The sequence below is a fragment of the Camelina sativa genome, chromosome 20 (assembly GCF_030686135.1).
Source record: "Camelina sativa cultivar CO46 ecotype springtype chromosome 20, ASM3068613v1".
Classification (NCBI taxonomy): domain Eukaryota; kingdom Viridiplantae; phylum Streptophyta; class Magnoliopsida; order Brassicales; family Brassicaceae; genus Camelina; species Camelina sativa.
In genome coordinates, this window is record NC_141899.1 from 3,384,657 (window position 1) to 3,412,567 (window position 27,911).

General features: G+C 37.9%; 7 protein-coding genes and 1 long non-coding RNA gene across 12 annotated transcripts; 4 read left to right on the forward strand and 4 right to left on the reverse strand.

Annotated features, from left to right (window-relative positions):
- The first annotated feature begins 15 nt into the window (after nucleotides 1-15).
- On the forward strand, nucleotides 16-3,689 carry LOC104769067 (uncharacterized). Its single transcript, XM_010493189.2, has 6 exons — nucleotides 16-210; nucleotides 408-538; nucleotides 620-1,279; nucleotides 1,371-2,018; nucleotides 2,132-2,791; nucleotides 2,905-3,689. The coding sequence occupies exons 2-6, from the start codon at nucleotides 462-464 to the stop codon at nucleotides 3,521-3,523; spliced, it is 2,664 nt and encodes an 887-aa protein (XP_010491491.2). The 5' UTR covers nucleotides 16-210; nucleotides 408-461; the 3' UTR covers nucleotides 3,524-3,689.
- A 3,614-nt stretch (nucleotides 3,690-7,303) lies between these two features.
- LOC104772172 (transcription factor SRM1) lies at nucleotides 7,304-10,653 on the reverse strand. The gene is made up of 2 exons (XM_087506009.1): nucleotides 9,354-10,653; nucleotides 7,304-8,003 (listed from the first exon to the last, which is right to left on the reverse strand). Exons 1-2 carry the CDS (start codon nucleotides 9,728-9,730, stop codon nucleotides 7,466-7,468), a joined length of 915 nt encoding a protein of 304 aa, XP_087362135.1. The 5' UTR covers nucleotides 9,731-10,653; the 3' UTR covers nucleotides 7,304-7,465.
- A 662-nt stretch (nucleotides 10,654-11,315) lies between these two features.
- Nucleotides 11,316-11,961, forward strand: LOC147918431 (uncharacterized). Its single transcript, XR_015593320.1, has 2 exons — nucleotides 11,316-11,483; nucleotides 11,581-11,961. It is a non-coding gene; the product is annotated as an uncharacterized LOC147918431 (long non-coding RNA).
- A 190-nt stretch (nucleotides 11,962-12,151) lies between these two features.
- Nucleotides 12,152-14,722, reverse strand: LOC104769071 (NADH dehydrogenase [ubiquinone] flavoprotein 1, mitochondrial). Of its 2 annotated transcripts, none has more exons than XM_010493192.3 (3): nucleotides 14,527-14,722; nucleotides 12,675-14,150; nucleotides 12,152-12,440 (listed from the first exon to the last, which is right to left on the reverse strand). In XM_010493192.3, the coding sequence occupies exons 1-2, from the start codon at nucleotides 14,527-14,529 to the stop codon at nucleotides 12,693-12,695; spliced, it is 1,461 nt and encodes a 486-aa protein (XP_010491494.1). In that variant the 5' UTR covers nucleotides 14,530-14,722; the 3' UTR covers nucleotides 12,152-12,440; nucleotides 12,675-12,692. The 2 variants fall into 2 exon arrangements, with proteins under 2 accessions (XP_010491494.1, XP_019097968.1); XM_019242423.2 differs by having other exon boundaries at nucleotides 12,675-14,146; nucleotides 14,527-14,714.
- Nucleotides 14,723-14,826: 104 nt separating this feature from the next.
- LOC104769072 (uncharacterized) lies at nucleotides 14,827-16,895 on the forward strand. Of its 3 annotated transcripts, none has more exons than XM_010493195.3 (8): nucleotides 14,827-15,007; nucleotides 15,113-15,181; nucleotides 15,336-15,389; nucleotides 15,578-15,706; nucleotides 15,842-15,919; nucleotides 16,037-16,090; nucleotides 16,264-16,383; nucleotides 16,632-16,895. In XM_010493195.3, the coding sequence occupies exons 2-8, from the start codon at nucleotides 15,128-15,130 to the stop codon at nucleotides 16,761-16,763; spliced, it is 621 nt and encodes a 206-aa protein (XP_010491497.1). In that variant the 5' UTR covers nucleotides 14,827-15,007; nucleotides 15,113-15,127; the 3' UTR covers nucleotides 16,764-16,895. The 3 variants fall into 3 exon arrangements, with proteins under 3 accessions (XP_010491497.1, XP_019097736.1, XP_010491495.1); XM_010493193.3 differs by having other exon boundaries at nucleotides 14,865-15,007; nucleotides 15,316-15,389; XM_019242191.2 differs by lacking the exon at nucleotides 15,113-15,181 and having other exon boundaries at nucleotides 14,860-15,007.
- Nucleotides 16,896-17,032: 137 nt separating this feature from the next.
- LOC104769073 (uncharacterized) lies at nucleotides 17,033-19,022 on the forward strand. Its single transcript, XM_010493196.3, has 6 exons — nucleotides 17,033-17,768; nucleotides 17,865-17,960; nucleotides 18,037-18,214; nucleotides 18,289-18,386; nucleotides 18,536-18,597; nucleotides 18,674-19,022. The coding sequence occupies exons 1-6, from the start codon at nucleotides 17,310-17,312 to the stop codon at nucleotides 18,828-18,830; spliced, it is 1,050 nt and encodes a 349-aa protein (XP_010491498.1). The 5' UTR covers nucleotides 17,033-17,309; the 3' UTR covers nucleotides 18,831-19,022.
- LOC104769074 (transcriptional repressor ILP1) lies at nucleotides 18,952-23,797 on the reverse strand. Its single transcript, XM_010493197.3, has 6 exons — nucleotides 22,528-23,797; nucleotides 22,139-22,306; nucleotides 20,828-21,507; nucleotides 20,373-20,655; nucleotides 19,977-20,266; nucleotides 18,952-19,559 (listed from the first exon to the last, which is right to left on the reverse strand). Exons 1-6 carry the CDS (start codon nucleotides 23,677-23,679, stop codon nucleotides 19,367-19,369), a joined length of 2,766 nt encoding a protein of 921 aa, XP_010491499.2. The 5' UTR covers nucleotides 23,680-23,797; the 3' UTR covers nucleotides 18,952-19,366.
- Nucleotides 23,798-23,820: 23 nt separating this feature from the next.
- On the reverse strand, nucleotides 23,821-27,706 carry LOC104769075 (WD repeat-containing protein 26 homolog). 2 transcript variants are annotated; one of them, XM_010493198.3, is made up of 5 exons: nucleotides 27,117-27,706; nucleotides 25,720-26,581; nucleotides 25,267-25,368; nucleotides 24,511-25,140; nucleotides 23,821-24,273 (listed from the first exon to the last, which is right to left on the reverse strand). In XM_010493198.3, exons 2-5 carry the CDS (start codon nucleotides 26,518-26,520, stop codon nucleotides 24,043-24,045), a joined length of 1,764 nt encoding a protein of 587 aa, XP_010491500.2. In that variant the 5' UTR covers nucleotides 26,521-26,581; nucleotides 27,117-27,706; the 3' UTR covers nucleotides 23,821-24,042. The 2 variants fall into 2 exon arrangements, with proteins under 2 accessions (XP_010491500.2, XP_087361828.1); XM_087505702.1 differs by having other exon boundaries at nucleotides 25,267-25,448; nucleotides 27,117-27,491.
- Between the last annotated feature and the right edge of the window lie 205 nt (nucleotides 27,707-27,911).

Genomic DNA, 27,911 nt, shown 5'->3' on the forward strand with positions numbered 1-27,911 from the left:
TGCAACAAGTGAACTAATATCAATGGACTGCACGCACTTCCAGTACACAACAAAACAGCAGAGTAACGCAGTTTTATTTTACAACCGTAACTCTGTTTTTACTCATTACTGCGGAATTGTATATATAATTTTCGTCTTCGAGAGAACAAAGAAAGCGCTTATTAGAATTTGTTAGGGTTCTTTAGAAATTTCTCGACGACGATGTTTTAGGTTTGTGCTTCTTTCCCCTTTATTCTTTTTTTTCCTTACCTACAAAATCTTTTATCTGTAGAAGCACTGATGTGACGTCGATTCATTTTTTGATTGAATGATTTAGTTTATCACCGTCTTCGTCTCGTTTAGGGTTTTTTTTTTTTTTTTTTTGTTTCTCTTTGTTTCTAAATTGTGTTTTGTTTTGATGATGATAGATACGATAGCTAGTTGCAGGGGATTTGATTATTGGATTTTAAGCCCTCGGAGATATGGAACCCAAACCGACACATGGTGTTATGCGTCGTATCCGTCCACCATCGTTCACATACTATCCATACGCCACGGGGTCAGTGTTGTTACTCTCTAGTCCCTTACCTTTTGAGAGTTTGCATGCCTAGCATGAACACTGACTTAGACTTCTTTGTAGGACATCCTCTGGGAAAGAGCACATTAGAGAGGAGCTTGTACGACTAGGAGTTGAGCTTTCAGTCTCTATTGCTGAATCCATGTTCTTGCTCTGTGATGACATTCACACCATGTTGTGGTTCTGCTTTAAGCTGTGGAGATATACATTACCTCCCTCTGATCCTGTGTCAGAAAGGCTGCTTCGCGTTTTTCACTATGTCTACTCAAAGGACATCAAACCCAAGAACACACCGGTTTGTTGTCCTGATGGTGGCAACTCTGTCCAATGGGAATTCGTCAAGACCACTTGGAAGGATTTTACCGACGGGATACTTGTTTTGAATCGCCTTGTTTTGCTTCTCAGGAAGAAAGATTGCTCTTTCGATGATCGGCTCTTATCTTCCGCTATTGAAAACTACAAGCAACAAGTGCTTAAGAAGCTAGAGGAAAAATTGGCGTCCGCAAAAGATGTTTCAGAGCTGAATGGTTTTGCCAGGGAGACAGTTGCGTGTAGCATTTCTTACCTGTGGAAGTCTCTCTTTGACGACGAAGATGCTGCTGGCGAACCAAGTCCAGAAGTGACGAGGGATAGGATTATTAGCGACCTGTTTCAGCTTATTTTGGACGATTCCTGCCATTGCGAGATACCGTCACTGCCCGTTACTTCTCCTTACATTCTAGGGTCAGTGTATTTACTTGGCCTCAACTCACTCATGTTACAAACAAAGTCTGTTTTCATATCTGACTTCTTTTTGTTGTTGTTGGTTTGGCAGGGCAGAATTTGCAATGCAGGGGATTAGAGAGGAAGTTGTGCAACTAGGAGTTGAGCTCTCGCTATGTGTGGCTGAGTCGATGTTCTTGTTGAGTGATGAAATCCGGAGTGTGTTAAAGTTCTGCTTGAAGTTGTGGATAAGTGTTAGGGTGTTCCGAAAAACTGGTAGTCCCGTTGGGGAAATGCTGCTTCGTATGATGCATCATGTCTACTTAAGAAATATCAAACCGAAGAATGGAGTGTATCATATTGGTTGCAAGTCGGTTCAATGGGATTTGATCAGGACGACTTGGGAGGATTTTGTTGCTGGAATCAGAGATTTGCACAATCTTTTTATGAGACTCGAAGTAAATGGAACCTCGGCAGGTGGACGAGAGTATACGTCTCGTGTTGAAGATTTGCTGAAGAAGGTTAAGGAGAAGTTGAGGTGTGCCAAGGATGTTTCAGAGGCGACTGGGTTTGCGAGGGAAGCTATGGAGTCTAACATTTTGGGCTTGTGGAAGTCTCTCTTTAACCAAGATACCGAGGAAGCATGGGCTCAAAACGTGATGAGGCGTGAGATGCTTATGGACTTGTTTCAGCCTATTTTGGAGGAATCCTGCCATGGCGAGATACCGACACTGCCCGTTACTTCTCCTTACATTCTAGGGTCAGTGTATTCAGTAGTACTTTACTTTTAGCCCCCTTTGAGAGTTTTCCTCAACTCGCCACACAAAGTCTGTCTTCGTATCTGACTTCTTTTTGTTGTTGTTTGTTTGGCAGGGCAGAATTTGCAATGCAGGGGATTAGAGAGGAGGTTGTGCAACTAGGAGTTGAGCTCTCAGTCTCTGTAGCTGAATCCATGTTCTTGCTCTGTGATGACATTCATACCATGTTGTGGTTCTGCTTTAAGCTGTGGAAGTATACATTACCTCCCTCTTCTCCTGTGTCAGAAAGGCTGCTTCGCGTTGTTCACTATGTCTACTCAAAGGACATCAAACCCAAGAACAGGGGATTTTGTTGTCCGGATGGTGGCAACTCGGTCCAACGGGAATTCGTCAAGACCACTTGGAAGGATTTTACCGACGGGGTCATTGTTTTGGATCGTCTTGTTTTGCTTCTCAGGAAGAACGATTGCTCTTTCGATGATCGGCTCTTATCTTCCGCTGTTGACAAATACAAGCAACAAGTTCTTAAGAAGCTAGAGGACAAATTGGCGTCCGCAAAAGATGTTTCAGAGCTGAATGGTTTTGCCAGGGAGACTGTTGCGTCTAACATATCTGACCTGTGGAAGTCTCTCTTTGACAACGAAGATGCTGCTGGCGAACCATGTCCGGAAGTGCCAAGGAATAGGATTCTTACCGACCTGTTTCAGCCTATTTTTGAGGATTCCTGCCATGGCGAGATACTGTCACTGCCCGTTACTTTTCCTTACTTTCTAGGGTCAGTGTATTCAGTAGTACTTTACTTTTAGCCCCCTTTGAGAGTTTTCCTCAACTCGCCACACAAAGTCTGTCTTCATATCTGACTTCTTTTTGTTGTTGTTGGTTTGGCAGGGCAGAATTTGCAATGCAGGGGATTAGAGAGGAGGCTGTGCAACTAGGAGTTGAGCTCTCGCTATGTGTGGCTGAGTCGATGTTCTTGCTGTGTGATGAAATCTGGAGTGTGTTACAGTTCTGCTTGATGTTGTGGAAAAGTGTTGAGAGGTTCCGGAAAACTGGTAGTCCCGTTGGAGAAAGGCTGCTTCGTGGGATGCATCATGTCTACTCAAGATATATCAAACCGAAGAATGGAGTGTATCACAGTGGTTACAAGTCGGTCCATTGGGATTTGATCAGGACGACTTGGGAGGATTTTGTTGCTGGAATCAGAGATTTGCACAATCTTTCTATGAGACTCGAAGTAAATGGAACCTCGGCAGATGGACGAGAGTATACGTCTCGTGTTGAAGAATTGCTGAAGAATGTCAAGGAGAAGTTGAGGTGTGCCAAGGATGTTTCAGAGGCAAATGGGTTTGCGAGGGAAGCGATGGAGTCTAACATTTTGGGTTTGTGGAAGTCTCTTTTTGACCGAGGTACCGAGGAAGCATGGGCTCGAAACGCGATGAGGCATGAGATGCTTATGGACTTGTTTCAGCCTTTTTATAAAAAAACAGAAGAAGCAAAACAGCATTAGCCTACTAGCAGGTGTCTTCTTGCTTCTATGTATCGTCGTACGTCGGAGTAGAGTTCCCTTCATTTGTATGTCTCCAGACTTTGTTCATTCCTGCCAACTTGTTTTACTTGGTGAAATCATAAACTTTGGTTGCCTTGTCAAATTTAATCATGGATTTTTGCATAAATAACGTTTCGTATAAATTGTTTTCATTTAGCCAGGGTTTTAACTATAAACAATACAATCAACAATTACTTGATCTCCAAGATATTACTTGAATTGTAATCCTTTAAGATCCGACTCTAAATGTCTTATAAATCAAGATTTTAATAATTGGTCTCCATCTAAGAGCGTTAATAATTATGAAACAAAAGAGATAAGAGAAGAATGTATATTATATCCAGGATGAGATAATGTTAAGCGTTAAAACAAGTACAAATATACTAACTAAAGCTAGAACCAGAGCACCGAGAGAATGCTATTGCGTGTCATACATAACAAGACTTAGAGAATTGATCGCTAGTTGTACAGAATGAGAATATTTTTTTTGTGTTGAAGGTTTGAACTCGACCCACCCAGTCATTAGCTTGGAATTATGAAATGGTAGATAGATCTCCCCGAGATGCGGCTGACAAGAACATCTTTAACGTCAAAATCTCTTCCCAACAGCAATTGTTTTGTTTTGGGGTCTGGTTCAACAACCTTGATAATCACCTTTTCGCCTTGCCTGGCAACATCGACAGGTTGATGGTCCTTCTCAATCCATGCAACACGTCCTATATTGATAAAAGCTTTGTGTGGAATGCATAATGGAGTCCCTACCTGAACCAAAACCAAAAGAAGAGAAAGTTAAAAAAAATAAAACAAACCCCAAGCAAACACTTGGACCAAATTTTGCAAGGAAGTGAAAGTAGAGGCCATAACATAAACTCCCTCCCCATGCTTGCTTTATCTTGCTATCAAATATTCCAATTCATCTTGCTGCCTATCCAACCTCTCTGTCTTCAAATAAAACCCACCACAACAGAAAAAGAAAGACGACACACGTACGGTAGCTTTAATTTTTATGACCCTTGTTAATATCAACACGGACCCTTAACATAGGAGGATGCTCACAAACCCTTAAATTAAACTACATAACATTCTGAGAGAGAGAGAGATTGATGAACCAAAATTAATAATAAATTTAATGTACGTACCTGTAGTACACTGAGGGCAAGTTTTTTAAAATTATTTTTAAAATATTTTAAATTATATTATTTGTTAATTTTGTTTGTTTTCTATAGTAATTAAGATTGTATAATTGTGTATTGATTCTTAATTTTAGGACTTAACCCGCAGGAATACTACATAATAAATTATTTTACTTAACCGTAATTTAATCAACTTAACTAAATATGTTTAATATTCTATTATTGATAGCTAATGATAACACAAGAATGAACTTATGATTTAACCGTGTTGTAAAAGTTAATGATAATTTTAAATTTATATTAATATTAATCTAAACTCATCCCGCCATATAAGTATATAACCTACTCGTGATATTTTTAAAAATAAGTGTAAATAATTATAATATTTTGAACCATTTGAAATATATAATTTATTATATCTAAAAAAACTAACGATTCATGTAAAAAAGCGAGACAAAAAACCGAATAAAATTGATTAAAAAATTAAAAATTTAGTTGCTTAAATTAAACTCACTTCTCATTCAGATTCATATTCATTTTGTTCTTATTTATGATATGATATGACTTTAATTATTCTGATTTATATTCAATATTTTTTCATTCAGATGTGAGAGGTTAAACACAAAATTTATTCTTTACTTGAGTAAGATATGCCTGTTTTTTCAAAATTCAAATAACAACAAATGCAGGAAAAAAATATTGTTACATTAATGTTATGTATGGTTCAATGAACACCAAAAATGGGCAAACAAATATGATAGAAAAATCATAATTTAGAATCTTAACAAAGCCTTTTAAATAACTAAACTATTAATTATTAGAAATTATATGAAAACTATATTTTATAATGAAAAATAAAATCAGGTTTGGTTATAATTAGTAGATAATTAATTGTTAAGACTGTTTAGATACGTGTAATATAAGTATTGTTCATATTTCGTTTATACCTTTAAAAAGTGTCTTTTCAAATCTGATTAGCTAATATTTTTTTATGGGTGATGATTTGATTTAGGCAATGTTCTAATATATTGCAGAATGTATGGAGAATATGCCATTAATTTGTTTCTCATTTAACTACGAAATAATTTCCATATTTCAAAGATTTATTTTTGATATATTAATTATTGTTAGCATTTTATTTATTTTTTTGGATGATAAATGGTAATGGCATTGCTTGTAAATAGTTTTAAACCTCAAGGTTTCTTTGCTAAAACTGCTGCAAAAATGTTATATAGATTATTATTTCTCACATTGTAGATAGATAAATAACCTCATCTCTTTAATTCTTTTTATTTAAGGTAAGTGTTTTAATGTTATTTAAAAAAAAATGAATGTAGCACACGGATATCCATAAGAAATTGTGAATGTCAAAAACTGATCCATACAAAATTGTGAATGGCTGACTTGAGAAGATTTTAGAGAAGTTTTTCTTTGGTGAGCCCTCAAACGCTCAAACTAGTCTTTTTTTTATCACTAACACAATATATTACCTTGTCACTACGGCATTTCTTCGTAGCAAGAAGAAGAAAGGAAGATGGATTAGTATATATACTTGCACGACTTAATCTTGTTGATTGGCATGGTTTGGCAAGTCATTGATTTGATATATAGTTGCATTAGGTATGTTATTACTCAAACAAGAAATTGTCAAAGAATATTCATAGGGAGATGTTATTACTGAAGGTGTTGTAAATCATTTTCTACAGAAATAAGAATCTTGCTTAAGAGGAATGGTTAATCAGGAAAATGACAGTCTGAATGGCTTGCCCTGCTTCTACAATATCTCTCAATATTATTACAAGATCCAAAAGGAGTTACAACTTCAAAATAAGGAATTGCACGTTGTAGTTGACAATCTCCTTTATAATAAAACGGAAGTACACAACATTATTTTGGTAGACTTTATAATTTTAATAAATGGTTACAAATAGGTTATACATAGATTATAAATTAATCAATATATTAATTGTAACAGATAAAATCTTAATTGTAACAGAAAATCTTAAACGAGTTATTCTAAATTGATAGTTCATGGATATTCCAAACTTCATTTTCGGAAGATCACGTATATGGTTCCAAATATCTAGAATCACAATAATACCAATTTATTTTCCACATATTTTATTGATAAATCACATCAATAAAAAATTATTAAAGGGATAAAAATATACTTTCAATCATTAAAAAAAAGAATCAAATTTTGCTAATTTAACAAAATTAATTGTGATCTTCGTGAACGTATTCAAAAATTAAAAATTAAACCTTAAAGCTAGATTATGACTGTGCTAGAGCACGGGTTGAAATTCATTTTATTTATATTATAATTTTAGAATAAATATAATTTATATGATTGATTTTAAAAATTTTTAAGATGCTAGCATTAATCGTGATCTTCAGAATTGTATTTTATTTTAAAATTTTAATATAAATAAAATTAATTTTAACCCGTGCTCTAGCACGGGTACTAATCTAGTTCAAAGATATTGTTGAGTGAGTACAAGATATACAATGTTGCATTGTTGTAAGTCTCATAACAGAGGCTTTATTGTGCTCACATACAAAGAAGAGTTTGTGTGTTTTTTTTTTTTGCTTCTCGAGTCTGAAACTATTCATGTGATCTTAATATCTTATTCGGACCTCATAACAATCCCCACAAAACTAAGTAATAAAAAAACTCACTCAAGGAACAAGCTTGAATATTCACTAAATCCTTTACACATCTTTCTTACACCTAAAACGAAGTGCACTATCACAATAAAGGTGTTTTCGGTTACCTATGAGCCGTTGGTGTATGCGGCATGGTGTATGGTATCTGACCCATGTTCATTGTTGCACCAGGAACCACTGAACCAGGAACTGGAGCAGCATGGGCACCAAAAGCAATGTGAGGTGGAGCTGGAAGGTTCACTGGTGTTCCAACTGCTGAGACCATCGTTCCAGCTACTGGTTGACCTATGGTGGGTGTTCCATACATAGGAGGTCCCGGTGGTGGTTGAGAGACGGCTTGCTTGGCTGATTTGTTTCCCCCTCCAGCAACAGCAACAGAAACAGAACTGGTGGTGTTGTTGCCGTTATTGCTGTTGTTCTGACCAGTGATTGGTCCTTGTGGTGTTGAGACATCTGCGTTGCCAACACTAGTGATGTCGTGAATGCTTGATCGCCTTCTATCTTTGTTCATTGAGTTAAGACGAATGAAATACTTTTGAGCGTGGCTTGCTACTTGGGTCGGTGTTCTTGTTACTACAAAGTTGCGAGAAATGCTACGCCAATCTCCTTTCCCGTACTTATCCAAACCAAGAAGAAATAACCTGTAACGTAGAAAAGACAAAGACAACAGTTCATCATAATCATTGCTTGCATAACCAAAAGGGCAGAAACGTTCCAGGTCATAGTATCAAATATGGAAACACACAAACCACTGCCAAACAAACCCTAAAAATGATTGGATGTAACACACTAAGGTTTTGTCTTGCATCCACATCTACATCTAATTTGTATATAACATGCCACAAAGGTCAGTATCCTACTTCTCAATTGCTTCACTGGATTTCTAGACACCGGTATAAAGAGTTTGAATATGAACCTCGTGATTTCTTGTCCTACTTTTCCTATTGAATAACTAGCTACGCATTTTCTAAATTTACTAGGAGGATCTATCACCGCCAAAACTCAATTTGTCCAAAAAGCACATGTAAACCACCAAATAGATCAAGATGACAGCAAATTATATTAAGATAATGGCAATACACAAAGTATATAAGAATGGGGTAAGAATCAGATAAAATGGCTTCAATCACACAAATACGCATTTTTAAGAACTCTCCCAGCCAAAAAATTAATCAACAAAGACAGACTTCACTATTACATCAGTTTCCAATATTTTGGCAAGTGAGAGTCAGTAAAAATATTACATGTCACTTATATATAACCATTATATACTTAACTCTAGTTTTTACGCCTTGTCTACTCTAATAATATCCCAAAACCACTTGCATCTTTAAGAGAGTAAACTTTAAAGTAAGGTTTTCTTGTCTCTTTCTAAAAGGAAGGTGGGGGGGGTTTCTCCAATAACCGAGCTGGATAGACTAACTATCCTTTTCTCAAGGTTTCACCATGAAAAACAGCATCTCTAGCTTCAACAAGTGGTGGAAAAGACGGTCAAAATGGTCCCGGGGGTTAGATAGCATCTACCCATCATCTCTAACATGGTGGATGTAATGATATAGCTACTAGTACAGGGAGGTACAGAGAATTAAAGAGAACAGCTGTCTCAGTCCCATGCCAAGTTATAATCTCAATAAAATCCGAGACTTTTGAAAATATCACGAAAATAAAACCACTTAAAAGAAATATCTACTTTTCTTTCAAAGCATCCTCTGGAATTACCTCGGGTGAGTCCCCCTATTAAAGTCTCAAATAGAGAAGACCAAGAACCTAACAAATTTCCAGTGAAAGTCTTGCTTCTAAGTACAGTATGACTTAAAAAACTCTTGACTACTCAAAGCTTCACAAAATTAGACACCCAACAGTACCTAAAATGTTCTAGAACACAGTGAAGACATGGAGCACAGAATAAACATAATTTTGGAAAGAATATAGTAAAAAGAATGAGAAGAAGCAGAAACTGGGAATAGTAGCAAAAAAGAAAGAAAGATCACCTGTGCTCATCCTCTGTCCAAGCAATACCCTTCCGTCGCTCCTGATCAGCCTTTGATTTACCTCCTTGGTTAGACTCTCCCGCATGATTGTTACCACCTTTCTTACTACTTCCTCCTTCATCACCAGCATGACCATTTGATCTTTCAGGAGACCCATAGTCAGGAAGAGGCACACATCCTGATTCAATCCTACTAACATCTTCAACTAAAAGCTCGTAATGTTCTTTAATCTGTTCAACACTTTTTCCAGGAACATCTGCAGCTATCTTGTCCCACCGTTCCTCAGATTCATCAGAATTATTAGCTAAAGCTCTCTCAAAGGCAATATCATCCTCCCTACTCCACACAGGACCCTCACTAACTTCCTCCACCGTCATTTCTCCAATCAAACCCGCCTAAATTCTATTACACTAACTAAACCCCTTTCGAGAATCAACTGAGATTTCTGCAAATTTCGTATCTTTTAGAGTTCATCCACAAACTTAGCAACTGAACACAGATATCAATATCAAGGAACACACCAACGAACTCAGATCTTCCAAGTATCACTACCCTAGTTTAAAAATACTACCTTTATAATCCAATCAAAATCCAACCATACAAGTAATAAACTACGGATACTAAGAGGACAATATTGGGTAATCGAATTAAGGGTTCTCTCGTCCCTCCCAAACGAAATCAAAATTCCCTAAAAATTTAAAACCCTACTCTCTCTACTGATGAACTCTTAAGGACGCAAAAGGAAGAAAGATGAATCTAACTTATTGTTCTAAGGTAGAAACACGAAGATATAGCCGATGCCCAAAGCAACATGGAGATTGAAACGATGGAATCAGAAGACTGGTAGAAATAAAAAAATGTTAAAACTTTTGTAGGAAGAGAAAAATTAGGGGTTTCTCTTTGGGTTTTCTAGGGATTTGCAACACAACTTGAAGAAGGAAAGAGAGAGAAATCGGAATAACCCAGAAGACTCAGAGAGAGAAGGAGAGAGAGAGAGAGAAGGGTCAAAACGCCATTGTTAAAGGGGAAGTTCAAACAAAAGAAACAGTGATAACCATAAGAGCGCCCACACACACACACATTCATTGATTGCAACAGTTTTCACAGACAGCTCAACTCCGCTGTTATTTTTTTTTTTTTCTCCCTTCTTTTTAGTATTTTGGCAATTAAAATTTATTTTTAATATATATTTCTCATTGTACCAAAGTAATTAAAATTTATTTATTTTGTTGACCAAAATTTTAATTATCATGGCAAGGTGGTTATTTTTATTGATGGTAAGTTTATTAACTTTGGAGACATTGTGATTTGCATATTGATGGTAATGTTTTAGCATGTGCCTTTGATATTTTTATTGGTGACATTTGGGGTCTATGGCAATCATTGATGTATATAATATTTATTTTATAGTACGGTGTTTTTTTTTTTATCACAAGGCAATATAAATAATACTGTACTTGTAAAAACTATTGTCCAAAGTGATGAAACTCATAGATTCTATAACTAAACCCCTGTTTTATTTTAAGTTAAAGAGATGACGCTTTTCTCTAATGACAAAAAAATTGCTGATTTCCTATGGAAATAACTTTCCAATTTATGCAATATATGTTTTTGTAGTTAGTCATTGTATATGGTTACTTTTGAAAATACTCTATTCATTTTTAAAGGGATGACTGTTTTTAAAAATGTTTTAATACATTTTTGAGATTTTTTAAAACATAGGTTTTATTAAAATATTTTGTGTCAAGTAATTACAAAAATAATTAAATATGAAATCAGCAAACCTCCAACTTTCTTTAAATAACACAATGATCTCGAATTAAAATCGATAAATATTTTACAGCCACGTGGGAAAAAATTAAAATATCACCTAAAATATATACAATGGTTAATCATACATTCATAATTAATAAATTAAAGACGAGAATACGATGTTTAGTAAAAATTTACAAATATATAAGCAGATGTTGCCAAAAAGATACATATAAGATTATGATTAGTAGTAAATTTAATTTTATAACAATTATGTGATTATGTAGGTTTATTGATCGCAAAATCACAAGTTAGTATTTCCATAAATCTTTTCTTGTACAAAACTAATTATTTGAAGTGATAATAAAATTTAGCAAGGTATAACTAGTATATTTTTAGAGTTGATGATTATGTTATTTAACTAAGGTTTTTTTTACATTTTACTGATTCAGTAGTTTTACATATTGCTAAAAAGGTAAAAAAGAAGAAAGAAAAAAAAGTGGTGGTCTGGTGGACAAAGAAGTTAGGGAAGATGTTGACGTCTTATCCATAAATATCCACCAAAAGATCCAATCAGACCGGTCCCCATCAGCCCCCCCTCACAGGCCCTGCATTTATCTTTTTTCTTTCCCCTTTTTCTCCCATTTTTATGCGAATCTATCTCTTCCATTATTCTTCTTATTTTCTCCTTGTTCTAACTTTTTTTCCTTATTGAGGACAAAACCGAACTTACCCGATCGATAAAATCAGATGTTCAATAAGGTGAAAAGTAAAGACATAGATGTTCAATTGTTACCATAGATTTTGGTTCTATCTAGCAAATTTAACAAGCTTTTCTATTATCTGATTTAATTTTTTTAGTAAGAAACTTTCTAGTACTACGTTTGCTATTACGCAATCAATCTGCGACTATTATTATATCAACAAAACAAATGAAACAATGATACAAAACAGAACTATTTCTAGCCTAAAGATATTTTGCACAAAAAGCCAAAGAGATAAACATTGATGTATATATAATTTAGTTCCAATGTAGAGACTACTTATAAACCCGAAAAAGAGCATCTTTTTATTTCAAACATGAAAAGGGTTTGTTTGGTTGTTCCAAAATGTGCTCTCATAGTCATTATGACAAAACAAACAAACAATGAAGAAAAGTTGAGTAACCCCAAAAGAGCAAACAGAGCTCTTTCTCATACAACTTGAAGTTTAAACAAATACAATACCTCCTTGTCCTTCTGAAATACCTTGGCATCCCATAATACCTTGGCATCCCATAAAACCTAAATAGTGTGCTTTCAGAATTTATTTCCATGGAGAACAATAGCAAACGCCCTGCAAAACAATAAAATCAATTTTGTAAGAGAAGGATAGAGCACAAGATAGTTACAGAAACTGTTCATTATCTAGCAGCCGTCTCAAGTTCTTGAATGCCCAAAGAAAACTATATATAGGGCTTACAACAGGAGTCTACCTTTTACACATAAACAATCTAGATTTCTGCTTTTAAGGTTGCAACAGAAGATTAAAAGAGAGGAAGAAGTATTAACAAGGGTTTGAGATGCAAACCTCTGGTTAGCGAGGTACTTAAGCAGCAGCCTGTAGCAACTCCCTGTCAGCGCGTTCCCTGATCCTTCTCTCGAGCTCTGGCCTAAAGTGTCTTATCAGACCTTGAACGGGCCATGCAGCTGCATCACCCAATGCACAGATTGTGTGTCCTTCGATCTGTTTGGTTACCTCCTGGAGCATATCAATTTCTTCCAGCTTTGCATTACCAACTTTCATTCTCTCCATGATCATCCAAAGCCAACCTGTTCCCTCTCTGCAAGGAGTGCATTGTCCACAGCTTTCATGCTTGTAGAAGTAAGAGAGCCTTGCGATTGCATCAACAACATCGGTTGACTTATCCATCACAATGACTGCTGCAGTTCCTAACCCTGATTGGACAGCCTTGAGCGCATCAAAATCCATCAGCACATCCTCGCAAACGTTCTTAGGAATCAGAGGAACGGATGAGCCACCAGGGATGATAGCAAGTAGATTGTCCCATCCACCTCTAACACCTCCACAATGCCTCTCAATCAGTTCCTTGAGAGGTATACTCATCTCCTCTTCCACCGTGCATGGCTTGTTTACATGGCCCGATATACAAAACAACTTTGTCCCCGCGTTATTCTTCCTACCGAAACTAGAAAACCACTCAGGTCCACGCCTTAAAATGGTAGGCGAAACAGCAACTGTTTCCACATTGGTAACAGTTGTGGGACAGCCATATAAACCAGCGTTAGCAGGAAACGGGGGCTTCAACCTAGGCTTTCCTTGCTTACCTTCAAGGCTTTCAAGAAGAGCAGTCTCTTCACCACAAATGTATGCACCAGCACCAAAGTGGATATAAACATCAAAATCATAGCCAGAACCACATGCATTCTTCCCCAAGAGACCAGCTGCATATGCTTCTCTTCTCGCCTTCTCTAGATTCAAACGCTCATTCACATATTCACCCCTGATGTAAATGTACGCTGCACTAGCTCTCATTCCAACACCAGCAATCAAACACCCTTCCAACAGTTTGTGAGGGTCATGACGCATGATCTCCCTATCTTTACAAGTTCCAGGCTCACTCTCATCAGCATTGACAACCAAATAGGAGGGACGTCCATCAGATACTTTAGGCATAAAAGACCACTTAAGACCAGAAGGGAAACCAGCACCACCACGTCCACGAAGACCAGACTTCTTCATTTCATTGACAATCCAATCAGTACCCTTGAGCACCAAATCTTTGGTCCTATGCCAATCACCTCTCTTCATCGCACCTTTGAGAAATGGGTCATGTAGACCATAGAGATTGGTAAAAATCCGATCTTCATCCTTGAGACCACCGAAATGAGTCTTTTCCGGAGGAGGAGGAGGTGGAGGCGGCTGTGGAGTGGTGGAAGTGGATGCAGCTTGGGTGCTGAATGATCTCAAAGCTGGAGCCAATCTGTTACTCTCCTTCCAAACTGATACTGCCCTTTGCAAACCAAGAATCCCCCTAACGGCTGCCTATCATCAAATCCATATAACAACATAGAGGTTATATTGCAAATCAACTCAAAGTAACAAACACTCAAACGCATGATTCTGGTTCAAAAGCAAAACATCACAAAACCAATCAAAGGAAGTGAATAAACCCAATCGCTCTTGAAACATCGATAACCTCAAACAGATCAAATCAAATACCAATCAATCACAACCAGCTAGATCTATATGAAAGAAGATGTCGCATTTTGAGATTATTTCAATTACATACGAAATAAATACAATCAACGTCTCAAATTCCAAAAACCCTAACAAATGCGATCTCGAGAGAGAGAGAGAAAAAAAAACAAATTCATAACCTAGAAATGAAATTGAAGATCGTCAAAGTGAGATTACATACCATTGGAGACAAAAAGTTTCCGCGAAGTAAGTCGTACAGAGAGAGAAGAGAATGGTGTTTTTGTTCTTGAAGCTACCTGAGAGCAACGCGAGTTATAAGGTAGCTTAGACGGACGGAGTTATAATTCCTCTCCTACCTGAGACCGACGAACTCGAGATGAACTGCTTGGTTTAGATTAGTCCGCGTCTTCTTGACGTTAACTCTTTCCTAATATTTTATGGGCTTGTCTTGGGCCTAGCCCAAATATTCGAGTTCGGTAAAACCAATAAACGTAAAATATGTGGGTCGAATGTGCAATAGTTATAAAAGTATAGGGAATAATTTACATATAGAAACATATGAGGCGTCTTTTTATAATTTTCTTAATTTCTCAATTGCCTCTGGCCGGCGATTAGCAGAGGCGGTGGTCCGTTCGAATTCGATAGAGAGTCCCAATTTTGATCTGCTCTTCCTCGGAGACTGCTTGAGTTTCACGTTTCTGGTGAGTACTATCTATCTATTATTTGTAATATTATGATGATTCAGTTTCAGGATGTAATATAAGTATATAACCCTAAATTTAAATTGTTTAATTCGTTGTAATTAGGGTTTGAGATTTGATATGGAAGATTCCTCAGTTTCAACAAGTTCATGGGGTGCCAATATAGGGTTTGAGGTATATAAGTCATATATCTGGATGCGTCTGTGTTATGTTGTGTTGGGATAATTGTGTTTCTTGTGGTTTTTTTTTTTTTTTTTTTTTTTTTTTTAATTCTTTTGATCCCTTAGTGGGTTTGGTTGGTACCTAAGGTGCAATTGGGTTATTGCAGCATCTAAAGAAGCAAGGTTGGAAGGAAGGTACTGGTCTAGGAATCGCTGAACAGGTGAGCTCTTTGATTCTTGTAACTGCTACTTTGGTCTGTATGCTTTTTTGATCCAAGAAGTATGTGTGTTTCCAACTATTTAGTTGAAGCTTATTTTTTTGCGAGCGTCTGTATTTGCTGTTTTAGTGGTCAATTTCTTATTCTGATTGAGTGATTTGTTCTCTGACAATTGCTCTACTTGCAAGCAGGGGATACTGATGCCTATAGACACGCAAGTGAAACATAAGAAACTTGGACTGAGAGCAGAGAAACTAAAGATACAATGGAGGAATAAAATTGTAAAGTCTCAGGCTACCATTCCTCAAAACAGTGAAAAGGTAAGCGTTGTTGCTTTTGAATTTGTTCTTTTTGGTTCTGTTTCTAGCTGTGTTGATTAGACTATAAGAAGTAAGGAGAATTGAACGTGTATTCCTTTTTTTTTCTCCTTTTGACAATTGAGTTGCTGTGTTCAGGTGTCGAACGTTATGGGTGAGTCCTCTGGATCAAGCAGTTCATTGCCTGCTATCAATTCTTCCAACATTGGGTTTCAAGTATTTATGTCGAGCTGTGTTCTATCTTTAATGTCTATGTTTTACTCTGTGTTTTCCTTGTTTCGAATGATATAATATAAATGGTGTTTAACCAATGTTAAACTTTGGAATATGCAGCTACTAAAGAAGCATGGCTGGACGGAAGGCACTGGTCTTGGAGTCGCTGAACAGGTAAATTTGCATATGCTTATTATATCAATTCTAGTTCTGTCTAGCTGTAGAAACGCAGTGTTCCTGTATCATTCCGGTTCCTTTCTTGTTGCGGAATCGCATCAATACAATGTTATTCGCCACCCAATAGGAATGTTTCACTTCTCTAATTGTACTACTCTTCTTCCGAGCAGGGCAGATTGGTGCCTATACAAGCAGAGCCAAAAAATAACAAAAGAGGATTGGGAGCTGAACAACCAGCTAAGAGAAAAGCGGCACAACCTAAGGCTACAGCTTCTGGAGACGGCGAAAAGGTCTTGATTCCCTTTAAATCTGTAACTACCTTATAATGAAAAAATATTCATGCATTGATAAAGAGTATGCATCAACCACACCTCATATCCCAGTTTTGCTGGACTTGGTTTTTACTTTATCATATAGCCATGAGCTTTCTTGTTTTACAATTCTTAGCAGGCTCAAGGTAGTTGAAACTAATCGTTTGTAGTGCATACATTATATCTAAGGCATATAACTTATATTTTCCTTAAACTATAAATTTCAGGATGAAGGAGACTCAAAGAAGAGCAAGAAACTCTCTAAGAAAATGCGGAAGATGATGGAGCACGAAAAACATTTACAGGAAAAAGAATTTGAACGAGCCTTCTTTAGGGAGTTCTGGCCTGAGAATTTATAGCTAGTTTTTTCACCTTTAGTTCTTCTTATTGACTTGGAATGTTCCAAAAAGCTTTCTGTAATTACTACAAATTTAGAGTAACTCTGTTTCTTATATTGCATTGATCTATGAGGAAGAAGAAAGATTAATCTACCTTTTGACATTTATAAAATGATAAAAGAAAGAAAGAAAGATAATGGACTTAAAATTGCAGAAAATGCAAGCAAAACGTTTGCTTGTAAGTTACTAATTTGTATGTTCATGTGTCTTGCATTGGCTTACTCATGCATATAGCATGACCATTTCACTTTACATTATCGAAGAAAATACAATAATGATTCTGATTCAACATGAGAGTTACTGAAAATTCTGGTAATCAAAAAAGACTTCAAATTCTCTTATTTTGTCTGAAATAAACGGGCCGAGAAAGAAAGGCCCATTAATACGTCCTAAATTATATCTTCTTCCCTTCGCTGTCGCCGTGGTTCCCAGACAAGCTCGCCTTTTACTGCAGTGCTCCGCCGCATCCGAAGCCCGTCTTTATCAAAATCGTCGGAGCTTCAAACAATGACGTCACTTCTCTTACCTTCATCTCAATTTCTCCAAACTCGAAGCCACCAGAGCAATGGCCAGCGATTGCTACTCCCTCGAACACCACTGTTCTCCCCACTACCCTCACTCCGTCAGCTGAAACCGAAACACATCTCTGTTTCCGCCGCAGCGTCGAAGAAACAATCGGAGACTGTCACAGCTCAGACTCCGAGTGCGAAGAAGAATTCGAGCGTGGAGGAGGAGACAGAAGAGGAAGAAGTAGAGGAAGATATGTTATGGATTCAGGAGAAGGCGTTAGACCTAGTCGAGTTCACTAGTTCGGTGACTCAAGCGATTCCAGGTCCTCGAGTTGGAAGTAGCAAATTGCCGTGGATGCTCGCTGTTCCGTTAGCTTACGTCGGCGTCACTTTTGTTACTGCTTTTGTCAAAACCGTTCAGAAGTTCTCTTCTCCTAAAGCTCAACGGAGGAAACTGGTCTCTGATTCCTTTCTCTATCTATCTCTCTTTTGTGATCCTTACTTGAGATAACAAAAGAAACTGAATTCAATTTTTGTTTTGGAATCTCTTCAGGTGAATCAGAATGCTATGCTTTGTAGATCTATAGATGAACTGTTACGCAAAGATGGAACAGTTCATAGCTCTGAGCTTAAGGCACTTGAACAGAAGGTTTTGTATATATATTTGTATGTCATTGATCTTTTTGGTTTTTGATCTCTTAAATCATTTTGTTTGCTACATACAGACAGAGTTCAACATGGAGGAGATATTGAGGAAATACATTCGTTATGCGTTGAATGAGAAGCCGTTTAATCCTGACCTTGTTGCTGATCTCATTCATCTGAGAAGAGCTTCTGGTTTGAATGATTCTCAGATTCCTGAGATTTTAAATGAGATCTCTCGTCGTATTGTTAAAGAAAAAGGTTACCATACAAACCTCTCTTTTAAAGGTTCTCTCTTCTTTTGTTGTTCTTGACATTCTTTGGTGGTTTTGCAGGTCCGGTAGTGATGAAAATGCAAGGGTTTACAGAAAAAGGATTCAAGAGAAAACTTGCTGTGCAGGCGCTCTTTGGAAAAATTTACTATCTTTCTGAGGTAATATGGATGCGGAAACATTTACTTCTACTTGAGAGAATCTGCTTACTCTGTCAAACATCTTCATTGATCTATTCATAGAGCCAAATATGCATACAATGCTCTGTATGTGATAGATTTTCTAACTCGATTCATTCTCTTTTCAAAAGCTTCCTGACTTCTGCTCAAAAGACAACTCCTTAATCGTCAAGGAAATATTCGGAGTTACAGAGTAAGTTGACTGTAACTCTATTCTTGTGCTTTTACGATGTTCCTTTTACTTGACCAATCTCTACAAAACATTTCAGTGAAGACGCAGAGAAGCTGCGGATACACGCGCTTGCTGAAGCTGGAGACATAGAGGCACTTGAGAAAATGGTGGAATTTGAGAAAACTGCGGAGTCTTCCTCAGATAAAGAAGAAGATTCAATTGAAGAAGATGACTCTAGTACCACTTCTTACTAGGTTTTTTTTCCAAAGGGGTTTTTCTTATGTTCTTTGACTTTATATATATATCACATTTGTTCACAGCAGTCGACGTCTAAATTTTCAACCAAAATTTGCCTTTTGCGATAAGCAATGACGCTACTTGTAATAGAAATTTACTCCATCTGAAATGCAGCACATCAATACAAGTTGTGGCTTATATTAAACAAACACTGTCTTTACTAAATCTAAACTCATAAAAGGACTCGAGATACTTTAGCCTTCTATTTTAGTATAAGCTCTTCTACAAGCACATATGTTACTTACATTAAGCCAAAGTACTAACTAAAACTCTTGTCTGAAAAATGGATTCCGGATGCTTTTGGTGCTAACCAAATACACCTTGAAATGTAAAATCCTCAGGAGTAAATCAGTTTCCTGGACTTCCAAGAGTTTTGATCCTCAATATCGAAATCGATCAGGCTTCGCGGGTACAGTCTGAAAGGTGTACCTGATAATTTGATGCTAAAGATTTCTGAGTTAACTTTCCAGTTTCCCACCAATAAAAGTTTTCATCAAACTGCCTCCTTGAGATTGAATGTTCTGACAGTTTCCCTGGCGTGGTCATGTTCGTGGAGCTCGACTAGTATTCTCTTTAACCTGCGGGCAAGACCAGTGGTTTCCACATCGTCCAGTCCTGAGGCAAGCCTTTTCTCGAGATTTCTTCTTAGTGTCAGAGTACAGTCCACAAGAGGCTGCAGCGGACGACTGCAAAATCAATTAAAACATTTTAGTATATATCAAGGAGAAGGTTCAATAAACTTGGTAATGTCCTAATACGAGATGCTGATACCATGTGAACCAAATGAAGATAAACAATGATGTTTTGTTGTCTAAGACGAATGAGAGTCCCAAAAAAAAAAAACATAAGACCATCGTCTGACCAATACTCCTGATTTTGAAGGACGTGCCTAGACTTTTTGCAAGATCAGAATACGTAATGTACACATCTCAGTGCCCAATTAACAGCCCAACGTAGAAAACAGCTTAACTTTTCGTGCAGACGGATTGTAAGCGAATGGTAAACGATATGCAACATAAAAGATGTAAACTATAATGTTTCACTACAATGAATCATGAGCAAGAGGAAGTAAAAATTCAGATTTGATTGTTAATCACTGTTACCTGTGGGTTCTTGTGACGCTTGGTCCTGTCCATACTCCAGACAAAGAAGCAATGATCCTTTCAGTTCTTGTCACAGCATCATGGATATTTGATGCAATGCTTCTGACATGGGGTAATACTTTTCCAAACAAAAGGTCACTAAGCGCCAAGTTCTCCAACACTGGAAGCGCCAGGATGTCTTTCCACATACATATATTTCTCATAAGACGGACGGATGTCCCAAACCTATATGCAGCAACTTGTGGAGCATTAGGTACAGCCTTCAATACCAGAGGATCCCATGTCGGAACCTGGAGAATAAAGAAAGAACCAGAGGATATTATTAGTCCATTATCTCATAACAGAGTCCGTTTTTATTAGAAATTAGCAAGAGATGTAACATATTCAAATTCATACACTAATAGCTGCAATGGCTTCAACAAGGCGAGCACGAATAGCTGTAAATAGTTCCGCTACGGCCTCACTCGAAGCAGGAACATAATTTGTCACCAAGCTTGTAGCAGCAACAGCATTTCTTGTCTCCTGAGTGCTAAGTATATCCCAACAACGAACTATCTGGTGGTGCAAAATGGGAATCGCAACCTTTTCCACTAGCTCAGGGACAAGGTTGGCATCAGTATCATCTGGTGCAAAATCATCCTCATCTTCTGGCTTCCCGTAATCAAATAGCAATCCATGCCTGGAGACAGAAATTGTAAGTCAGACCACTTCCAAAAATGTAAAAACAATGGGTTTAGCACACACACGCTTAGAGACTAAGGCCTACTAGATACTATAAGTGATCTGTCTTTTGACAATGTAAGTTTGGAGAACTAGGAAAGTTGGAAAGTTGAAAATCACGAGTAGCTTACCATTTCATGTCAAAGAAATCCACATATTGATGAAGAGGATCCCATTTCAAAAGCTCCAGTCTTACATAAGGTGAAAAGATGGAAGGAACAGTCAAAGACATGTAAGCATCCCGATAAGTAGATGAATAGTCTCGCTTCCACCTCTCAAATCTTGCCTTCACCATTGAAAGCTGGGAGTACTCCTCAGATGCATCACTAAAGACCTTATCAGCACACTGAAGTAAGCTATCTCTCGTCTCCTTATAAGCTGAAGTCTCACTGTCACTCTCGTCAGTGCTTGATTCTCCTTCTATTTTCAGAGAAGATCCATCAATCTCCATGGCTGATGCACGCTTATTTTCAAATCGAGCTCGCCTTTTCTGCCGATCTGCAGCCCTCTGTTCAACTTCCCTGCGCTTCTGCAGGTTTTCATCTCTGCCAAATTCGTCAAGCTTAACTGGTTGATTCGTCTGCTGTCTTATGGAAGCAGATGCAGCCAACGCAGCACTTGTGGCAGCAGCAATCACTGAAGTACTGCGTCCTTGTTTGTTCAGAACTGCCATTGCTGCTTTAACAGCAGCCCCCAACTCTACCATTTCATCATCGTTATCTGCAACTCTCCTTTCTAGAATAGATAAAGCATGTTTTTCATTAAGTTCCTTCATTTGATCTTCAATTTCCTCAATTAAGGAACCCTTTTCCTGCAAAAGAAAATTCACAACATTAACTAGGAGTTCTATTCTAACAACCAGTTTTCTTGCAACTATTTCTACGCACATGGCAATCTAAAAGCAGTACTAGATACAAATATGGTAGGGTTCACAGCTGGTCTTTCTTTTACATATTTGAACAAAAGAATGACCAGCTAGAATTTCGTTCTATTAAGGTATATTTTATGCATTCAAGAATCCATACAATTCTATAGAGGAAAGATAATATGTTGTATGTCATGTAAAATAGCGGTAACCCCAGTTTTAGTTGCAATTTAACAGATATCATTTGCTTTCCCAAAGATGAAGTCTAACTACAAGTGTCAGAGAAAATGTATGCCACTAGAACCTAGGTTTCCATGAAAATATGGTTTGAGCTACTTTTTATCTTTGTTTAACCGGAGATGAGGATCAAACAGAAAAATCCAACATAGCAACTAATATTAATCATTTGATATAGATCTCTTTCATTTATCATTGGATTCATGATCCTATGCAGTCAAATGATATGAGAGGAAGAGACATCAAGAGATGCACTAAGAAAGCAGTCAATGTTGGTACCGCAAAAATTAAAAATGACAGGCTTGTAACATAAGAAATATCAGAACATATTAAAGCGTACCTGCATGAAGTCGCAGATAACAGAAATGAAGTCTCTAAGTTTTTGCATGAAGACATACTTGTCTCCAGCTGCAGCTAGAGAACTTTCAAGAGCTGTGATACTCATCAACGAATCAGTCAAATTCTCATCTGTCTTGGTAAGCGAGGATAAGGTTTTTGCATGAGACTCCTGGAGAATAATTCAAAATAAATGAAGGACATTAGAAACCAAATCAAATAGCAAAGAGACACTAGGAAAACCTCTGTGCTGGGCTACATTTTAAACCTCACCTTAACTAATAATTAACTAGAATAACAATAACAGTATAAACATACAATGACATTACCCAAACACCAAGAGAAGGCAACAGATTCATAAATAGGAAATAAGCCAAGTTCAGAGGGCAATACCTTAAGCTTCTTAACATTGTCTTGCAATGCCTTCTTGGCAAGCTCGGCTTGTTGTGACATTGGTAGAGTATCAACACTAGTAGCTGGACCAATGGTAGGAGGCAGAGAAACATTCGGCATTGGAATCCCGGCATGATAAGCATACCTCTGCGGTTGCTGTTGTGGTGGTGGCTGCTGGTTCGGATGCAAAGGCACGCCAATTCCATTACTACTTACAGTCCTATGAGACCCTTCATCCATTCTTTTACCAATACCCTTCTTATATTGCTCTTCCTCCCACAACTTCTCTTCTTCATCCTCATCCTCATAAAAACTACTTGTCGTGGTTTCTTTAACAATAGGATTATCATCACCGAAATCAAACACACCTTTCTTATCACCTTTATGCGGTCTAGCACCGACGAAAATTCCCTGAAAGTCTGCTTCCTCGTCGCTGACTCCTTCAACAGCAGAATGATTAGCGGTACCACCATCCAGTGATATGTAATCAGGCGCAGGTGCTGTACGTGACTGCCTCATCTTCTCCCGCTTGGCTCTAATAACAGCTGCCTGATCGGCAAACGCATCTTCAGGCCGGTCATCTTCCCCTTCCTCATCAAAGTCCAAATCCGAAACCTGTTTGACCACATCCTTCAGACTCTGCTGCTCATGATCCTGTGGAGGTTTGATCAAACCCTTGAGTACAACCTTGGGCTCGGCATTGGCACTAGGGCGAGAATACGGAAGCGTCCGTGTGTTCTTCTGGAGCTCAAGCAACGCCTCTTTCGTATAAGAGCCGGCCTGGGGAAGCACGTTAGAAAGCGGAACCACGGTGGAGAAAGAAGAAGAAGAAGTGGGACGATGTTCCTTGGTGGAAGAGTGTTTGTGAGAAGAAGATCCAGAAACGCCGAGACGCGAAGAGGATTTGACACGGTCTTTACTACCATTCTTAGGTTTTACCGTCACACGGAGAGCTTCATCGTCTTCCTCCTCCTCGTCGTCGGCGAAACTTAGGAGTTTCTTCTTCGGGGTCGAGGCTGGGAGTTTTTTAGGTTTCGACGAAGGAAGAGCCGGAGTAGGCGTTTTAGTCGCGGCGGTAACATCTTTACCGTCGATTTCATCGTCGCCGTCGTCCCCGCGCCGCCGGAAATTCCTAGGACGGTTACTTCCCATACTCTCTCTCTCGCGAATTAGGGATTTTACAGTTAGGGATCGAAACTTTGAAATTGAGCTAATTAGTTTGTTTTCAATGAAATAAAGAAGAATTTTTTTTAAAAAGGAAAACTTATAAAAAAATTATAACAATATTGCAAATAGGGAAGCAACAATGTTGCAAATTGCATTTTTGAACCTTTTTTTTGTTTCTTTTTGCGTTCAGGGATTAATAAAGAAGAGAACAGCTTTTGCCTTCTTTCTTTTGCTTTCTCCATAACCAAAGGAAGAAGCAAACAAAAAGAGGAAGATGAAGAAGAAAGAAGAAACAACATTTTAACTGTTAAAATAGTTTTTTACGAAATTCATTCTTATTATCATAAATCAATTCCCATTGCATCGGTGAATCACGCCGTTACTACTACTTCCTTGCACTTGCTTCTTCTGATTCTGTTGGTTAATCCTGTCAAGTCCCCATATCCTTATGGTTCCATCATCGCTTGCTGACGCCAACATGTGAAGGTTCGTCGGGCTCCAGCTCACGCAGTTTACCGCTCCTGCATGCCCTGGTAGCTCAATGATTAACTTCCCTGTTGATCTGTGCCAAATGTATACCTGCAATATAACATATATTCATTACTCTAACCAGCAGAGATTCTGAGAACAGAGACTGACATTTCAACATCTGATTACATTCTGTCTAAACTGATGATCAAATGAAGAAAGAAAACAACCACTTCTCAGTTCTGAGAATACATGAGAGAACAGACCAGATTCCTGTCATTCATTTAGCTATGTTTTTTTATGTGTTTATGTGACGAGATACTATGCAAGGGAAAGAGCAGATTTTACCTGAGAATCCTCGCTTCCACTAGCAATAAAAGCTTGTTTGTACCCACCAAAGCATGATCTGATGATGAATCGTGAACGCCTGTGGCCTTTGTACCTCGACACAATCTTGGGGTCACCTTCGATATTCCAGAGACGGATTTCCTGGTTTAGGAGATTTACCAGGAGATATTTGTTGTCATTCGAAAGCGAGAACGATGTAATCATGTCTTCCTCTTCGATCAATCTCTCAACTGTAGCTTCCCTATCAAATAGGGAAATCACTGAATCCTTGCATACACTTACGAGCCACTTTCCATCGTCCGTCATTGCTATATCAGATACCTTCTGCGTCCTCTGACCTTTCCAGCATTCTATCTCTCTACCATCTAAATCCCACATGCATATGCTTCGGTCTGTCATCCCAGCGATTATTCCCTGGCCGTCAGGATACCATCCGCAAGAAATGGGACTAATACCACCTTTTTCATACATTTGAACACAGTCTCCTGAATCAACATCCCAGCGTCTGATAACCTCTTCTGCTCCACATGTAAGAACTTGACGATCATCAGGACTCCATAAGATGGCAATTACGGGTTTTTGGTGGCCAACAAGTGTATGCTTCAACGAAATTTTCCCATCTGCGTTGATCTGAAAAGTACATTTTAAGTGAATCAGCAAACAGTTTGCCTCCAAGAAAATAGGTAACAAATCAAAACTTTAACAGGTTAGCCAAAACTCAATTCAGGTAAGCCTTCGTTGGTGGGTCAGCATTACCTCCCATATAATCGCAGTCTGATCCTTGGAAGATGACGCCAGATATTTGCCATTATGAGAGAATTGCAAGAACCAAACTTCATCGGTATGTGACGCCAAGATCTGAACCATTCACGTAGAGAGAACTTAACGAATGTGATTTTAAGTCAGTAACGCACACATGCACTGCAAGTCTGACTAAACTACAAACAGAAACAAAAGATGCCACACAAGTAATTAATTAATCCAAGGAACGCAAGTACAGGTGAGAGCAAAGAAAGAATGTACTACATAGCCAATGATGGAAAAGGAATAACGGAAAAAAGAAAAGAGGCATCAGGTTGAGACAATTGCAGCACATTGTTCTCAATATCCAAAAGGTACAGACAAAATCATGATCACCAAGAAAAGAAACAACAACAACAACAACAACATGAATGAAACGAAAAAACATTCACAGCAGAGCAGACTAACCTGAACAGTCTGAGAAGGAATTTGGTGCTTCCCGCATTGATGATCAGTATACAAAGACAAATCACTATCCAAGGTATTATGGAAAACACAAGAATCCCGCTGGATATGAAGGGAATTCTCAACTAAACACTCCAACCTCTTTTCTGGGATTATAACAGAAGCAGGAAGCAAGTTTTGCAGTTCCTCAAGAATCTTGGACCTCGAATTCACACTTTCTTTACCTGGAGCAGAAGTGGTATGTGATATAAGGCTGGAAGGTGATATAAGGGAGGAAGCAAGCTCGTGAACACGCTTTGTATTAATACGAAGAGGCACCATCTCATTCCTTAAGGTGCCAAGCGCATCAAGTATCTTTTCAAATTTCAGAAGCTCTAAGAACTTTTGCTCTAAGAGCAAGAAAGAAGCAGATTTGACAGCCTTCTCATCAGACAGACCGATTCTGTGCAATGTTTTAACACTTTCATCCCATTTTCCATCCTTAACCTGCTGCAGAAACGCCTTAATGATGGAATTATGGAGAGAGATACCGGATTCTTCCTCCAACATAGCCCCGGTTTTATCATATCCAAGAGAATAAAGAGCCCTAGTGATAATCCTAACAAATTCAGATTTTTTAATGACACCTTTGGAGCCGATAGTTTGGTCATCCCCTTGGGAGGTGAGAGGCCTTGCCATCAGGTCTCCCAAAGAGTTGTTCACACTACAAGGTCTAACAGAAGAGTTCCCGGAGAAGCCGTTAGGTTCGTCAACAAGCCGCTTTGCACGTTTCAAAGGAGGTTCAGTATCCTCCACAACTCCCATGAAATTCCTAGTTCAGCCCATATAACTTTCCTGCCGAGAGATAAATGTGTCCAAGCTGTGACTGCACATTAAAGATCCAAAACAAACAAACAAAAAAAAAAAGCATTCCATCAGAACAGTAACAGGATTCTACTTTATCAATCAGAGATATGCAAAGCCATGGAAATAAGAAAGAAACAGAATGGGACTAACAAGTGAGTCTCTGAAAACTCATGTAGATCTAGTAGCACAAGATAGTGAATATAGCAAAAAGATTAGCATTGAACACAATCAAGAATGAGTGAATCAAAACCCAATTGATCAAAAACTATAAAAAAGAGTTGTACTTTTTCACTTTGTTCGATCAGAACAAGCACTTCCTCAATCGGTTAACCCAGTGAAATACACATAGGCATGATCGATTAGTTAATAGCGAGAATTAACTCAATTAAAACAACAAAATCGACATCAACATCGCTCAAAATCAATCCAGAGAAAACCCAATTCGCAAAAATCAACAATCGAAGTAAAAATAAGAAGAAGGATCACTACGAGATGAAGATCAATTAACGATCTAACAAAGACGAAATCAAAAAGGGAGAAAAATCCAATCTTACCCAAATAAGAAGCAAAACCCAGGAAGCAAAAGATAAGGTTTGGCGATGGCAGAAGAAATAAAGGGAGAGAGAGAAGGTTAAGAAACAGCCCGGAAACAAAGGGGGAGAAACCCGATAGAGAGATGCACAAAGCGGTGAGAAGATGAGAGAGAGAGAGAGAGAGAGAGAGAGAGAGAGCAAGTTCTCAAAGAGAGGAAGCGTTAAAGAAAGAAGATGAAAAGGAGAGAGAGAGAGAGAGAGAGAGAGGAAGCGAAGCGAGAGACTCAATAAGAAAGGAGAGAAAAGAAAACACACAAAAATATTATTAAAACAAAGGCACAAGTGAGGAGAAAAGGGTAGAGGCGTGGCTGATCCTGATCACAGGCTACTCATCTCGTCTTTCTTTTAGTCCCCAAAACATTACATTATCATACTGCATTAATGCATAATCTTCCTTTTTATCTACTTGTTTATTTAAGTATCTTCTTTTACATTGTTGTGATTTTCATACTTAGTCAAGACAATAATGTCGTATTACTTGCGCCCAAAAGGGTCTTCATAACTATCTCAAAAATATCTTAAGCAAACACACAATAAAGTAGGCCTTATACAAATGATCGAATATGATGTCATAACAAATATGTATCATCATCTATTCTCATCTTCCCAAGTCTCTTAAAGAAGTTGAAATTGAGATCATAAAGTAAAAGGTTAAAAGCGTTTGAATGGGGACCCAAAATTAATGGTTTACAGCAAATAATAGTATAGTAATCCTCCATCCAACTCAAAACTTATTGGAAGAGAACAAATATTAAG